This window comes from Microplitis mediator, chromosome 8 (genome assembly GCF_029852145.1).
Source record: "Microplitis mediator isolate UGA2020A chromosome 8, iyMicMedi2.1, whole genome shotgun sequence".
NCBI lineage: Eukaryota > Metazoa > Arthropoda > Insecta > Hymenoptera > Braconidae > Microplitis > Microplitis mediator.
The window spans coordinates 8,074,380-8,088,792 of NC_079976.1; the positions used below are offsets into that span (position 1 = coordinate 8,074,380).

Below are 14,413 nucleotides of genomic sequence, written 5' to 3' on the forward strand. Positions count from 1 at the left end.
GTATGATACTGGACATTCTAGAGTACAAATATAAAAAAAATATTAATAAGAAATAATTATAATAAATATAATTTTTATCTCAATAGTCAATAAATTATTTATAATCGATCGAATTTTAATGCTGATTTTTTTTTATAATTTCCAAACTACCTCCACCCTTTCCTTGTATTTTGTTGTTTTGAGTCATCAATAATTAATTTATGAAAGAAAATTACAAAAATTATTTGTTCAATTTAATTTTATTACCTATCATTATCATAATTACTCACCGATAATAACTTGTATTTATATCAACACAGAATATCTTATGAAAAAAAATTTAATTACTCTTAATAAATTATATGATGTCAGGATATAATGGTATGTTATCCATATGAAATCATTAAATTAATGATATTGCATAGCAAGACAGTCGAAAGTTATGCACACTTTATATAATACTGAAGACGGTATTTTGTCCAAAAGTTGTCGACTCGATTTGTATTATTAATTTTCAGTCATTTTCCAAAAAAAAAATCATTGATATTACTATCAAATTATCACAATAATGTGGTTAGTGAGAGCAATTTTTTGGTTTTCATTTTTTTTTAATGTGTGCAATAAGATCGATCAAGTGAATACATTATCATCCATCAGTTCGTCATCGTCTTCTAATGGATTGGTAATTAAATTTCTAAGTTCTAATTAATATTTAAGTATTTATTGAGATAGATCATGTCAAGTGAACGCATTGTTTTCCACTGGGCCTTTAATTTTAAATTTAAATATATGTATGAATCGAAATTATTTAATGGCAACCGTCATATGATCGTTGATAAGAATAAAGAAAACAATTCGTAATAATTTTTATTTTAATAATTCTTTTGTAATAAAAATTTTTTGGTCTTTTCAATTAAAAAATGAATGATGTTTTTATAGAAAAAAAAAAAAAAAAATTGTTTATTATCATATTTTTGATTGACTTGTAAATAAACAATGAGACGTTTCAATGACTTCTCAATAAAGTAATGAACATTTTTTCTAGTTATATGCATCGTGCGTACATTTGATATATCAAAGTAAAATTTCACCGTAACTAAAAAAAATCATTGTTTTATTGAGAAGTAAAAATCATTTCCGATTAATATTGGGTAGAAGTACCATTTGTGGTCACTGTTCCATTTTTTGACATTTAATACTTTATTTTAATTAATGTAAAAGTTTAAAATAAATTTTTTATTTTAATAGTTGAGATAAAAGTATCTTATAATATTTTTCAAAAATTAATTATGTTATTGCCCTGTTTAGAAAATCTCATAGAATCCATTAGATTCTCATAAATTCCTATAGAAATTTAATAAGAATGAATGAGTTCTATGAGAAATGCTATAGTTAAGTATAGGGCCTTATATATACAGCTATAAGAATCTATCGGATTTTTTAAGCAGGGTGCGTTTTTTACAAATCACTTTATTTCAATTTTTCAAGTGTCCCTAAAGTGGTCAAAAACGGTACTTCTACCCTGTTTGAAATTCAATTCTATGACCAAATAAAAAATGTGATGTCCACTTGACCCATCAGTCTCATTATTATCAATTAAATTTATCTTTAACAGATTGAAATACTCGGAACATGTTTTTCCAACCGATTGAATACCATCATTATAAATCCAAAAGTAGTCGATATAATTTACTTACTAACTACGCGAGACTCGATTAGCTCAGACATAATTGTACTTGATGAAAGCTTTGATTCAGATAATGTATATCGCCATCATCCTTCATTACCAACTTACATTTTGTCATCTGATTCAATCGATAAACTACAGAATACTCTATTCAAATTAAGAACATCGGCATTATGGACTATAGAATCTCTATTTTTCATCATCGGCAACAGTAGCAGCAGTAATGCCATGACTTGTGATGATGATGCATCAAAAGTGTTGCAATTGCTTTGGAAAATGGATTTATTGGAATCGTTTTATGTTTGTCCTCAGCCTGCACACATTAATAATACAAAACTACTGCTCTACACTTACAACCCATTCACAAACTGGGCGCCACAACCGTGGCGGGAAGTAATTGATCTCAAAAACAAACCAGATGATCGATGGACTCTTTACCGACAGTCACATCGAAATGGTATTTCCTCAATAAATATAACAATAATTATTTCTCTAATAATTTATCATTCATTTCTGTTACAGATGAAACAATATGTGACACCCTGACTTTTGATAAAACAAAATTTCTTGAGGGTTACGGTATCAAAGTCATCGGGTTCCCCGTTAAAAATTCAAACTGGACTTGTAATAAAAATTATTCTATCGATAGCTTAGAATATTATTTTCCACAAACATATGCTGTATTTTTTTCAACATTATTTTCTGCTTTGAATGTTACACCGATTATCAATTACGATGATAACGGCGTTTTCGCAAAGAACAAAGCAATAGGATTTGTGAAGTCATTGATTAACGGTACTCATGATGTAGGTACGAATAGTCGATACACATCCGATACGGGCAACAATTCAGTTGATTCAATCAAATTGCATCATCAAAATGGTTTTTTGATTATAACCCAACCACGTGATTACATATCAGCATTTGACAGAATAAGTAATTTTTTCGACACTAAAATAATGATTTTTTCGGTATTCGTGCTACTCTTTACATTTATTATAATTATACTTAACAATAGAAGACAGCAATACTGCGTAGCGGCTTTAGATATTTTACGGTTGATATTGAGCAATGCGATGAAATCACAACTGAAACGACCATCGACGCGCATTACTTTTGTTATTGCGTCTACACTAATTTTCATTTTAACTCCTTCTCTACAAGGACAAATATCGTCATTTTTAACGAAACCAGAACGACATAACATAGAAAATTTGAATGATTTATTACGTTTGAAATATCATGTTCACTTCCATCCAATATTACAAAAAGATATTATTAATCAAAAATTATGGTTGAATTCTGATGAAAAATACTTACATCCACTCTCTGGATACCGTAGTATAGAATGCTATGAACATGTTCTGAATGATACTGATGCTGCTTGCATTACTTACAGTCTAGCTCAAGTAAAAGCCGCCAGTAAACACCATTTTCATATCTCAAATAAATTATTATTTAAAACATATTTTTCTTTCTGGACTCGAAAAAACTGGGCATTGAAAAATAAACTTGATCAGATAGCATTCAAAATTCGACAATCCGGTTTATACGATCACTGGTACAAAAATGAATTATATGATCCTCTGAAGAAATTAATCATTATTGAATATGGAGATACATTTGTGAAGTATAGTCAAATAGATATTAGCAACTTGAAGTTTGCATTTGTATTTTTGGCAATTGGTTTAGGATTTTCATTAATTATATTTGGATTTGAAATAATGCTATGAGACTGCTATGATACCAAGGGGGAAAGTATTAGGGCATTCTAACCTGCATTTGTAATTGCCTATCCCAGCGAAGGTCCTTTGTTTGTGGAATGAATGGCGTATATCCGCGCAAAAAAAAGAAATTGTATCATTATTAACCCTTCGTCGGTCGCGTGCATTTTCCAGCCGAGTTAGGTCGCATGATGAGGGTCGCGCTGCCGTGTTAAATTGAACGCGCTGTTTCCAAATCTCAACCTGCGAATTTGATATGCTTACCCGGAATTAAATGTTTTTTTTTTTTTTTTTTTTTCTAAGAAAATCGTTAACATTTATTCTATTTGAATATAATTATTAATATTAAATAACAATAAAATTTCACTGCGGCTGAGGCAGCCGTTCGGCACGCGCGTGGCTCGGGCGATCACCGAAGTTAAGTAGCATTGAGCATGGCCACTACTTGGCTGGGTGACCGTTTAGCCACGCGTTGGGTTCGAACGAAGGTCTCTGACCATTAGGCGCGGGATGAAGATCCAGTGATCGGTAAAATGGGAATTTTATCGATCACTGGAGCTTCACCCAAACCGAAACTGTACTGGCTAGGTTTTCTCTGTGGTTTCCCTACGCCACTACACCTCCATTGCACAAAGGAGGTTGTAGGGCATCACCGTAATGATGCAGTACAGTATAAGCACAAGTCGGGCCCACAGCCGCACAATGAAGGCAGAAAGAGAAGTAAAGCAGTTGCGATATAAAGGCAAAAAGTGTAAAAAGCCGTTACTACGGCTATATACTAGAAAAACAATTAAAATAAAAAATTAACAATAAAATTTTAAATAAAATATTGAAAGCAAAAACTAACCTGAAAAATCACTTCAATAGTTATACCTATTCCACATGTGGTAAAACAGGCTATAATAATGGCGGTAATGAAACTTAGTAACATCGCAGTTTGAAAAGAACTCTGACATTAACTCGCAACGGGCGGCGGAGCGCCGCTTTCTCATACTCGGTCTCGAATATTAAAATTTAGAAATATTTTCCAAGTGTTTTTATGCTTGTAAATAGCGTTAAAATTTTCAAAATAGTTCAAAGAAGGAATTCAATTTTTTTCAAAGGTGCTAATTCAAGCAAATTTGAGAAAAAAATTAAAATGTGAAAAAGGCGGCGTCACGCTCATTACGCGACCGACGAAGGGTTAATTGAAAATTTTTTATTGTATAAAATTAGTGTTTCTGACAAGTTTTTCAGACACTTTTTAGACATTTTCTACAGATTTTCAACAGACTTTCTTATCGATTTTCTATAGACTTTCCATCGAAATAACTTTCTTTCCTAAGTGTGTAATATACTATTTTATGAAAGCAGAAAAAAAATTTTATACGGTTACAGTATATCATTAATAACTTTTTTTTCGCTACTGTATTATTCATAAGATCAATAACTGATCTATTTGTCACTTACTAATTTATTCAAGTAACAATTAGATTTAATGCATCGAAGATATATTATAGTTGATATTAATCGCTAGATCCATTAATAGATTATCTCTTGATGAATAATTAATTTGTTTGAAGTGCTCTTTAGGATTAAAAGTGTACTATTGATTCATGTAAGCACATTAAAACCAGCATATAAAGAACAGTTATGGATAATAAGCTTTTTAATAATCGCACTTATTTAAATAAACATAATTTAAATTTATTGTGCAGACGTGTTATATTTTACTGTCATTTGAGTGTTTTCCAAATCCTTGGATTATTACCTTGGAAAGTTAACATTAAAAAAATTTTTGGAAGTGACAATCATAAAAATAATTATGTTTATCCCTACGAAAGTTCGAATTATGGAAGTTTATATAATGTTTTTTTAATTTTTACTTTCTCTGTTTATTTTATTATCGCACGTATATTTGATGATGGAAGTAAAGGCCTGGACAATTCTATAATAATTCAATTAGCTGGATCAAGTTTGACAATATATGGAGTTGTTGGTACCATCATTATATGGCTCAGTTATATGTTACGTCAAAAAATAATTGCTGATGCCGCTAATGAGCTCCATAATATGGACAAAGACTTAAAAAGATGTAGGCATTATACAACAGAAAATGATTATTCGATTTTCTTTGTATTTGTTGTAAATTTCGTTATTTGTGGTGGCGTCAATTCAATTGAAATATTTTTGCGCATCGATATGACAATGGTATTGTGGGCAATACCAAGTATTGTTTGCAGCTGGGTTTTGATTCAATATACTTTATTTTTGAACACCATTATTCAAAGATTCAAAACGATAAATAGAACTTTATTAAAATTTGGAAATATAGATACTGAAAATGAATTTAATGCAATATTTGTACAAAAAATTATGATTCATGAATTGGTTTCTACTGACATTGCGTATATCAGTTATGCTAACATGAGACTGTGTGAAATTTGTAATAAAGTTTCAGATTTTTATGCATTTCCAGCATTGATAGCTGTAACTTATTTTATGTCAGCATCTACATTTACTGTATATTTTCTCATTTTAACGTTCATCAAGAGTAAATTTGAAGACTCGTTTTTGGTGAATATTGACTGTGCTTCATCGCTTTTGATGAGTCTTTTTGGTCTCGTCACTTTAACAACTTATGTCACCAGAATCACACGAGAAGTAGCGTTTACATATTTGCGATATAATTATTATTTCTAAACTCATTTTTATTTTCAGTTTGGAAAAACGGCTACTTGTATTCATTCGCTTTTGGATCGATGTACAACTTTAGCTGTAAAAAACGCTGTAATTTACTATTATTATTGAACTACATGAAGAGAAACTAAAATAAATTATAGATATCATTATCATAATATAAAAGAGTAAGAGGCAAGACGGCCCCTCTCTTAAAAATCTTAGACAAAATTTCTTTTGTCATATTTTTTGTTTATTAGGGACAAAATGGTTCACAAGTTTACTTACAACTGTAGAGTAGAATTCATTATATAATTTTCTTCATGTGGGTTTCATTCCCATATGTGCATAGAAAGTGTATCTATAATTTTCTCTCCATGTATTGTTAAATCAGTAAATATTTTTCCTATCCTGCGTTAAAACTACGCGTTTCATTGCCTGTTTTGCCAGTTGAAACACACTAATTTCAGAGTAATGTAATTTAACCCTTTCCCGGTCGGCCTTGGATCCCTACTCTTAATTTTTTGAATCGTACGTCTTATTCTTAAAATGGAAGAGCTATAGTCTGTTTGCTAGAGAGGGGGCCGGAAAAATGGTAGAAGGGGGCGCTTGTCTACACTACCACAACTAAACTTTCACTCATACAGCCTTACAACGGACTTTAATTGGCTTTATCCCCACATGACTCACACCTAGACTCACCGATACTTCGAGCCGGGAAAGGGTTAAACGGGCAAAAACTGATTAGTTTATTCCCAGGGTTCATTGGGGTGGGAGACCTTACTTTTCATCCTTGACCCTCGTCTGAAATCGTCTTACTTCATCCCTTGTCACATAATATACTATTAAAAATTGAAAATCTCTATTTTTTGCAGCTAATCACCTTTTCAGACGATCTTCTACATAGAAATATTAAATTTGATTCTTACGGAATCATTGTACTAGATGGTTTTTTGTTGCAGTCGGTAATAAATATGACAATTAACTATTATTTTTAAAAAATGTTTAGTCATTAATTTATTTGGATGAACTATTTTCAGATTTTTGGTACCATTGTAACATATCTTATTATACTAATACAATTTCGTTCTAAATAAGTTGCGATGTATTGAGATACTTGGAAATACAGTTATAAAATGTTCATTATAATCAACAATGGGATAAATTAGATATTTGTAAGGTATACATTGTTATTAATTGAATAATACTGAATAGATGTAAAATAATCGCTCATTATAATTCATATGCATTTTAGTATAAAAAATAGTCTTAATTTATTTTTCTTATCTATTTATCTTTAGTTATCTTTTAACGGGCTTAAGACAGCACGCGAGAATTCTTATTAATGAAATGTTTCATTTCGATAAAACCAAAACCAAGTTACGTATTAATTATTATCCGCTTATGCACTAAATAAAAAATATGCGGAGTCAACGCGAACTAAATGTGGAGTGAATTTTACTTCGTGGGGAATTTTATGTATACTTAATAAAAAAAACTCCAAATGTGAAGTATCAGGAGTAAAAATTATTGATATTTACATATGATTTTGTATAAAAATTTATTTTATTCAATGTGGACTTGATTTAATATTAAAACTCCGTAATCAAAGTGGACATGGATTAGAATAAAATTAACATTCACTTAGAAAATATATTTATTCCGTCCACGGAATAGTTCTTCAAAGCTCTGGAACTCCGAGTGAAGAAGTTAATTTAGGTAAAAAGTTTACTCTGAATTAACTCAGGATTCTCCACAATCTGCATGTCGTAGTGCGGAGTAATAAAAAATCTAATAGTAATACTTTGTTGTTTCTCTATTTCCATTCATTTCTTGATGGTTTCCATTCGATATTTTTATACCAAAACATCGATATATGAATTCGAGTTCAACTGATTGATGGGATTCGACCTGTAATTATAAATTTGTAAATTATTATTATTTTTTGATAGTTAATCGCCATCTTGAAAAAATATTTTTAATTCAGAGCTATGTAGATCTGAGTAGATCTACGCAGTCCAAAGCTAAAAAAATCACCCATGATTAAAAACTCTGATTAAATCCGATTGACTGATTGGATTTCAATCAGAAAATAATATAAATTTTTTTAATTATTGAAAAAAAAAATACTGGTGGCTACAGCAGCATCTGTACGGTAGTGTCTCGCGCCAAGTACACATGTATAAGTGTGAGTCTGTATGACGCGAGCCTACTGTGTATCTTTATCGTAGACAGAGTGATATTGAGGTTACTACAAACTGGAGTAAAGAAATGCCAACACCAGCTTAGAATAACCTCAACCACACGTGTAAGGCCAACTACAGCCATCAATGTTTACTACAAATTTAGTTATCAGTACTATTCATGTACTGTAGTTGGCAAAGTCACAATTTTTTTTTCCGTGATAATTGTCAACCCGATGGAAAAAGATTTTATATAACTGTATACATTTATATATGAATTATATACAATTGGATAGAGGTGATGCATAATTATATAAAATTTTTATTCAATCATATACATTTATATACAAATGTATATATTTGTATACAATTATATAGAATTGTATATATTTATACATAATTATATATAATCTATACGAAAACATTGTGTGATTATATACAAATGTTTATATTTGTATACAATTTGTATACGATCGTATATGATTGTATACAACTAGATATATTTATGTACGATTGTATATACAATTGGATCGGGCCTTTTTTTCTATCTAATTTATATATAATTTTATACAATTATATGTATAAAATCTTTTTTCATCGGGAAATTAAATCGAAATTTTTAAATCGGGGATTTGAATCAAGGAAATTACTAAAATATAAAGTATAAAATTTCAATGTAAAGAGACATTTCGGGAACTCATTAAAAGAAAAAATCAAATTAATTTCGATTTGATGAAGTCGCATTATCTCTAAATTTTTTAACAAACAAGTGTATGAAAAATTCATACTAAACACTAAACTTTACTGAAGAATACTACCGTTATACTGAAATTTGTATTATGGTAGTAGATAATATCGTATTACAGTGACACAACAAATGAAAGTATAATACCGTATATATTTTGTGGTCTACAAGTAATATGAACCCGAAACCAATGAAGCAACCAAAAAAAAAAAAATGTTTTTTTATCGAATTGCACAAACCTGTAGAATACGTAATGTTGTAAAATAAAAAATATGTCGAAAGTAACTGAAAAAAAGCCAAGGCCAAATTTTGTTGGATCGCCAAAAATACTCTTCCAATCATCTAAAATAATCACAATAATCTTTAGTTTTTAATTTACAGCTTAAGTTAAAAATGAAAATAATACGAATAAAAAAAAATCAACGCAAAATTGATTACTGTAAAAAACTTTGGATATAAAATGCCCTTACCATAATTGTAAGCATTCAATACCATTTGAAGCATAGAAAGTATTCCACCTGTAAAATCTAGGAGTACATTACCGATACTCCAGCCAATAGTAGATTTCCTTCTATAATTATAATATGCTTGGGGTAAATATTTAATTAATGTGATAGTTAGCTTTATATAACTGCAAAAATAAAGAAAATCCAGCCATTGAATTGTTTTAACAACTCCTAAGATAATTAAAATTACTATAGATATCGTGATTAATCCATGAATTATTCGAGCAATAAGCGATACTGTTTGTGTACCAACCTAAAAAAATTGTACGTCGGTTATTCTTATTTTCAAAATTAATTCATAAATTTTTATTTCATAAACTGTAAAAAATTTGCGGATTAAATCCGGAGTGAATGCGGAGCGGATGACTTTATTTATTGAATCTCCTTGGGGTAAAATTTACTTCTAAAAGGAGTCAATTCAAATATTAAACTCTGAGTCGGAGTGAATGCGGGTTGAACTGAAAATCAAATCACTCCGCTGAAAAAAACAACCTTCTTATTTATGTGTATGGAAAGTGATTTTTTGAACTCCGGAAGGGCGGAGTTAATTTGGATTTAAATAAAATCCGTAATCATTTCGAATTATCCCCAATTTTTTACAGTTTACTAATCACCTCATAAACAAAACATTGTCCAATAGTAAAGGCGGTAGCCCAAAATGCATGAATAGCAAAAAAAATATCATTTATTTGGACTGGATTCAAACCTTTTGGATATCGGCGATAATATTCTGACTGAAATCAAATATTAAATTAATAATGACGTGTCTTCTTATTTATTTATTTACTTTTCCAAAAATTTACGTACTTCGATGTCTGGTATCCAATAGAGTCCGCAGTTAAATAGAGAATATAAAAAAAACCCAACAATATTTAATGATAAAAAATCAAAATTAAGACCTACGACACTTTTTCGTTTGTAATTTATGTAAATTTGTGGATAGAAGCTAACACTCCATGCTAAAAAGTACATCCAACCAACAACGTCACTTAAATGATACAAAAATGTTGATCTCTGTATTGTCACTCTGACAAATGCATCGGAAAAACTGGAAGATAAAATTCGAAATTAGTTAATTACCAGTAGCCTTCATCTGTTTCGCTGAGCATTGGTTTTATTTTTTGAAAAATCTAGGGGAAAGCCGAGTAATACGAAACCGGAAGGACGAAACGAGCTACCCCAAAAATTTGGTAAGAAATGAAACTTGTGTACGCGTGATTCATATATTAATCTGGTATAATAGGTAGACAATGTCCAATAGGATTTTAACAATTAAATGTTTTTATTTTAAAAGCATAGATTTTTAAATTCTCGGAAAAATATAGTAACTAGTCATAAATTTTGAGTAATTTAACTCCTGAAATAGAAAATGATATTTTAGTAAAAAAATCCTATTCAAAAAAATCTTATGACAATGAACTGTGACAAAAATAATCAATACTAAAATATCCCGCAACAAGAAAATCCCATACAGAAATATGACATTTTTGTAATAATACACATTCACGGAAAAAACAGAATATTAAAAATTAATAAATAATAGTAAAAAGTGGAATCTGTTATCAATAATTAGTACTATTAAGTACTTAATGCAAAGTAGTTGACTAATTTTTGTAGATTCCTAAAAACTACTATCAATTATTTCAAAAAGTAAGTAAATATTATTACTTTTAGGTATATAAATACGTGACTTATTAGTGAAAAATAATTAATTTATGACATACATATATTAAAAAGTAATGATTGGTCAAATTAAGAATTGCTATCTTAGATACTGATTTTTCCAGCCGAAAAATTGCAAAAGTTACTAACTTTTATTTTATAAATTCGATATCACTGATCAATTATTAGCTTAAAATATCATTTATTCATCATTATAAATTAATTTACAATATACATAAATCGAATAAGTGGTAAATAATAAAATGAAAAATTAGTATACTAGATAATGATTTTTTGCTCATAAAAATACCGAAAATTTTTAACTCTTATTTTATAAATTCTATCCCATTGACTAATAATTAATATAAAATGTTATTTATTCGTTATTATAAATTAATTTATTATATACATAAATCGAATAAGTGGGGAATTTTTCTATGTTTATTTGAATAGTAATAAATAACTGTAGATACAAATTTATCGATTCTTTTTCATATTAATTTTAATATACGAAATTAAAAATTTTGCTCTTCTATGTGTATCAAATTTTAATATAAATAATAACCATTTTGTAATATATAATGATCCTGGTTTGATATTAGTATACAAATATACTAATTTTAAGTCAAAAATAAACTACAAACTATTCAAATTTTGAGCATCATTTTTTTCCGTGCACACACACACACGCGCACACGCACACACACAAAATGTCTACTATGGGATATTATTCTCATATTAAGGTATTTTTACATGGGAATATGGATACAGGATAAATTTTTTGGAATTTTTTTGACCAATGACCAAAAACATGTATCTGTAAAATTTCATATCGACAATAGTCTAATAAAAGTAAATAAATTTACTGGGATAGCGATAAACTTTTTCGAATTATGTAACAAAAAAACATTATTTTACAAGATATTAATTGAATGATGAACAATAGAAAAAGTAATTTCAATTATATTCTCTTTGCGTGTTTTAACAAGATGAGTATGTCTATAAAACTAATGATTATCTATTTCAATTGATTAAAAATCGCCGCATGTCAGCTCGATTCCGGAGCCTTACAATTATGTGTCTAAAAAAACGCTATGTCATAAAGTCTGAACAAAAAAATTTTATATTAATTAATTCTGGTTTGAAGTAATCGATGTGCGTTTTTTTTAATTATGTCCACATTATTTTGAATAATTTGAAAAAATTTTTAAAATACACGGAAAAAAATGATTGACAATAATTGTAGTTCAACTTGTAATTATTTATGTTATGTTCAATAACTAATGTCGTTTCAATTAACAAAATTATTATTTTAATATTTAAACTTGTATAATTAACAGTTAACCGTTGAAATATACTGCTTGACTATTTAAAATTACTACTTAAACCTCAAAAAACTACAAGACACTTGTCAAAAACATGCATCTGTTATTAATTTCTTACGTTCTACTCCATAATCCATAATTTGCTGAGATTCGGTCTAGGCGCGCTGTTGACGAGAATCTCAGTAATATTTACTAATATTTTTTTTCCATGTACCTAAAGAGAATACTTTTTGCGAAGTAAATATTTTACGTATTTTAGGATTCCCCCGATAATGTTTTAACTAAAAAAAGATATTAGTAGCACTACTGTGCAAAAATTACATACTCTGTAATATTGGGAGTTACATTAGCACTGATCACTGAATAGCCTGGAGATAATCCTCTGACACTGATATTCCAATGAAAATCCCTTTCATTTTCCGTAACATTAAAAGTTACAGGATTTATCTCAAGTAAATTTTCATCTTTAATAGCCAGGGTTACATTCACTTGAGTTGATAATTTATTTCTGCATAAATTTAAAAAAAAGTTATCACACCATCAGATGAATTTAAAAAATTAATATTAAAAATAATAAAATCACTCACGTCAAATATAAATCAAATGATTTTTTATCACCAGCAAGAATTCTCAAGTCTTGCCTGTCAACTTTAAAGTCCGCACTTGCATATTGCAAAACTATAAAATTAAACACTCAAAGATAAAGGTATAAAAAATATAATTTTTCTATTTACAATTACCTTGAAAAAATAATATCCACAAAAAAATCTTCATTACTTCAATATTAATTTTCCGGAAATATTTTAAATATTAAAAAAAAAATACTTGTAATTTTTATGAACTATAAAAATCAAAATAAATGTTCAAATACGACACGTATTTCATAACTTCTATTAATAAGAAACTCGTACATCGAAGCCGGTCGGAGTAATGAAGACTTTTTCCGCGAGTACTAAGCACTTGGCATTGCCCCACCACTATTGCATCCGTATGACGTCATTAAGCATGATCACGATCACGATTTCATTTATCAAATCCTATAGTACACACTAGCATGCTAAAAGTTACCGGTATATTACTGATATTGCTCTACGCGACACTTAACTATGATACTATCGTTATTACGAGAGCGAATCCCACGCAGTAGCATAATAAACTTTTATTTAATTGATCGAGATAAAGAAGATAATGAAGATTACGTTAATAGTGGGGATAAGACAAGTTACAAATAATTACACTGAAAAAAATAAATATTTAATTCTTCGTCAATAAACCGAATTGTCAGACATTTCGTTCAATATTTCTTGATGAAAAAATAAATTAAACGTTTAAGTAAACTACTTATGCAGTTGCCTCAGACAAAATATTTGCTTATAACGAATAAATCATTTATTTGTAGCAGTGAGATGAAGCTTTATCGCAATTATGTTTGAGCCATACACTGTAAAAAAAATTGTTTGAATTTTCGAAGATTGTATATAACGCAATAAACACATACATTTGTGTTTGAAATTTCATTACTAATTTCATATAGAATTTAAAATACACGTTTTTGAATTTTCAAATTAACCCTTTGGATTTTCAAATACTTTTTTTTTAATTTTCAAATAAGTATTATGAAATTTCAAATAGAATTTTTAAAATTCAATATATGTTTTAGAATTTTCAATACTTGCTTTGAAAATTTAAAAATCAAGTATAAATTTTTAGTACGTTTATTAAAATTCATATTTTTTTTTCATAATTTTGAATACCAACTTGATTAGTAAATTACGTATATTAAATTTAAAGCATTTTTCATTGAAAATACAATTCAAATATCTAGTTATGAAAATTCAATTCCTTTTTGTATTGTACAGTACAAAAACCAAAAGGGAGTATAAAAATCTGTCAATTTGGAATAAGTAATGCGATATAAATAACACAGCTATATATTCAGTGACA

General features: G+C 28.7%; 3 protein-coding genes across 3 annotated transcripts; 2 read left to right on the forward strand and 1 right to left on the reverse strand.

The window, feature by feature from the left end:
- Positions 1 to 1,790: 1,790 nt before the first annotated feature.
- Positions 1,791 to 2,704, forward strand: LOC130673333 (uncharacterized). The gene is made up of 3 exons (XM_057478309.1): positions 1,791 to 2,123; positions 2,189 to 2,602; positions 2,685 to 2,704. The coding sequence occupies exons 1-3, from the start codon at positions 1,895 to 1,897 to the stop codon at positions 2,702 to 2,704; spliced, it is 663 nt and encodes a 220-aa protein (XP_057334292.1). The 5' UTR covers positions 1,791 to 1,894.
- A 2,361-nt stretch (positions 2,705 to 5,065) lies between these two features.
- LOC130673381 (uncharacterized) lies at positions 5,066 to 7,209 on the forward strand. Its single transcript, XM_057478368.1, has 4 exons — positions 5,066 to 6,033; positions 6,091 to 6,159; positions 6,924 to 7,013; positions 7,089 to 7,209. The coding sequence occupies exons 1-4, from the start codon at positions 5,395 to 5,397 to the stop codon at positions 7,143 to 7,145; spliced, it is 855 nt and encodes a 284-aa protein (XP_057334351.1). The 5' UTR covers positions 5,066 to 5,394; the 3' UTR covers positions 7,146 to 7,209.
- A 400-nt stretch (positions 7,210 to 7,609) lies between these two features.
- LOC130673379 (cystinosin homolog) lies at positions 7,610 to 13,420 on the reverse strand. Its single transcript, XM_057478367.1, has 8 exons — positions 13,210 to 13,420; positions 13,057 to 13,147; positions 12,795 to 12,977; positions 10,290 to 10,530; positions 10,097 to 10,216; positions 9,447 to 9,735; positions 9,216 to 9,318; positions 7,610 to 7,959 (listed from the first exon to the last, which is right to left on the reverse strand). The coding sequence occupies exons 1-8, from the start codon at positions 13,241 to 13,243 to the stop codon at positions 7,905 to 7,907; spliced, it is 1,116 nt and encodes a 371-aa protein (XP_057334350.1). The 5' UTR covers positions 13,244 to 13,420; the 3' UTR covers positions 7,610 to 7,904.
- Between the last annotated feature and the right edge of the window lie 993 nt (positions 13,421 to 14,413).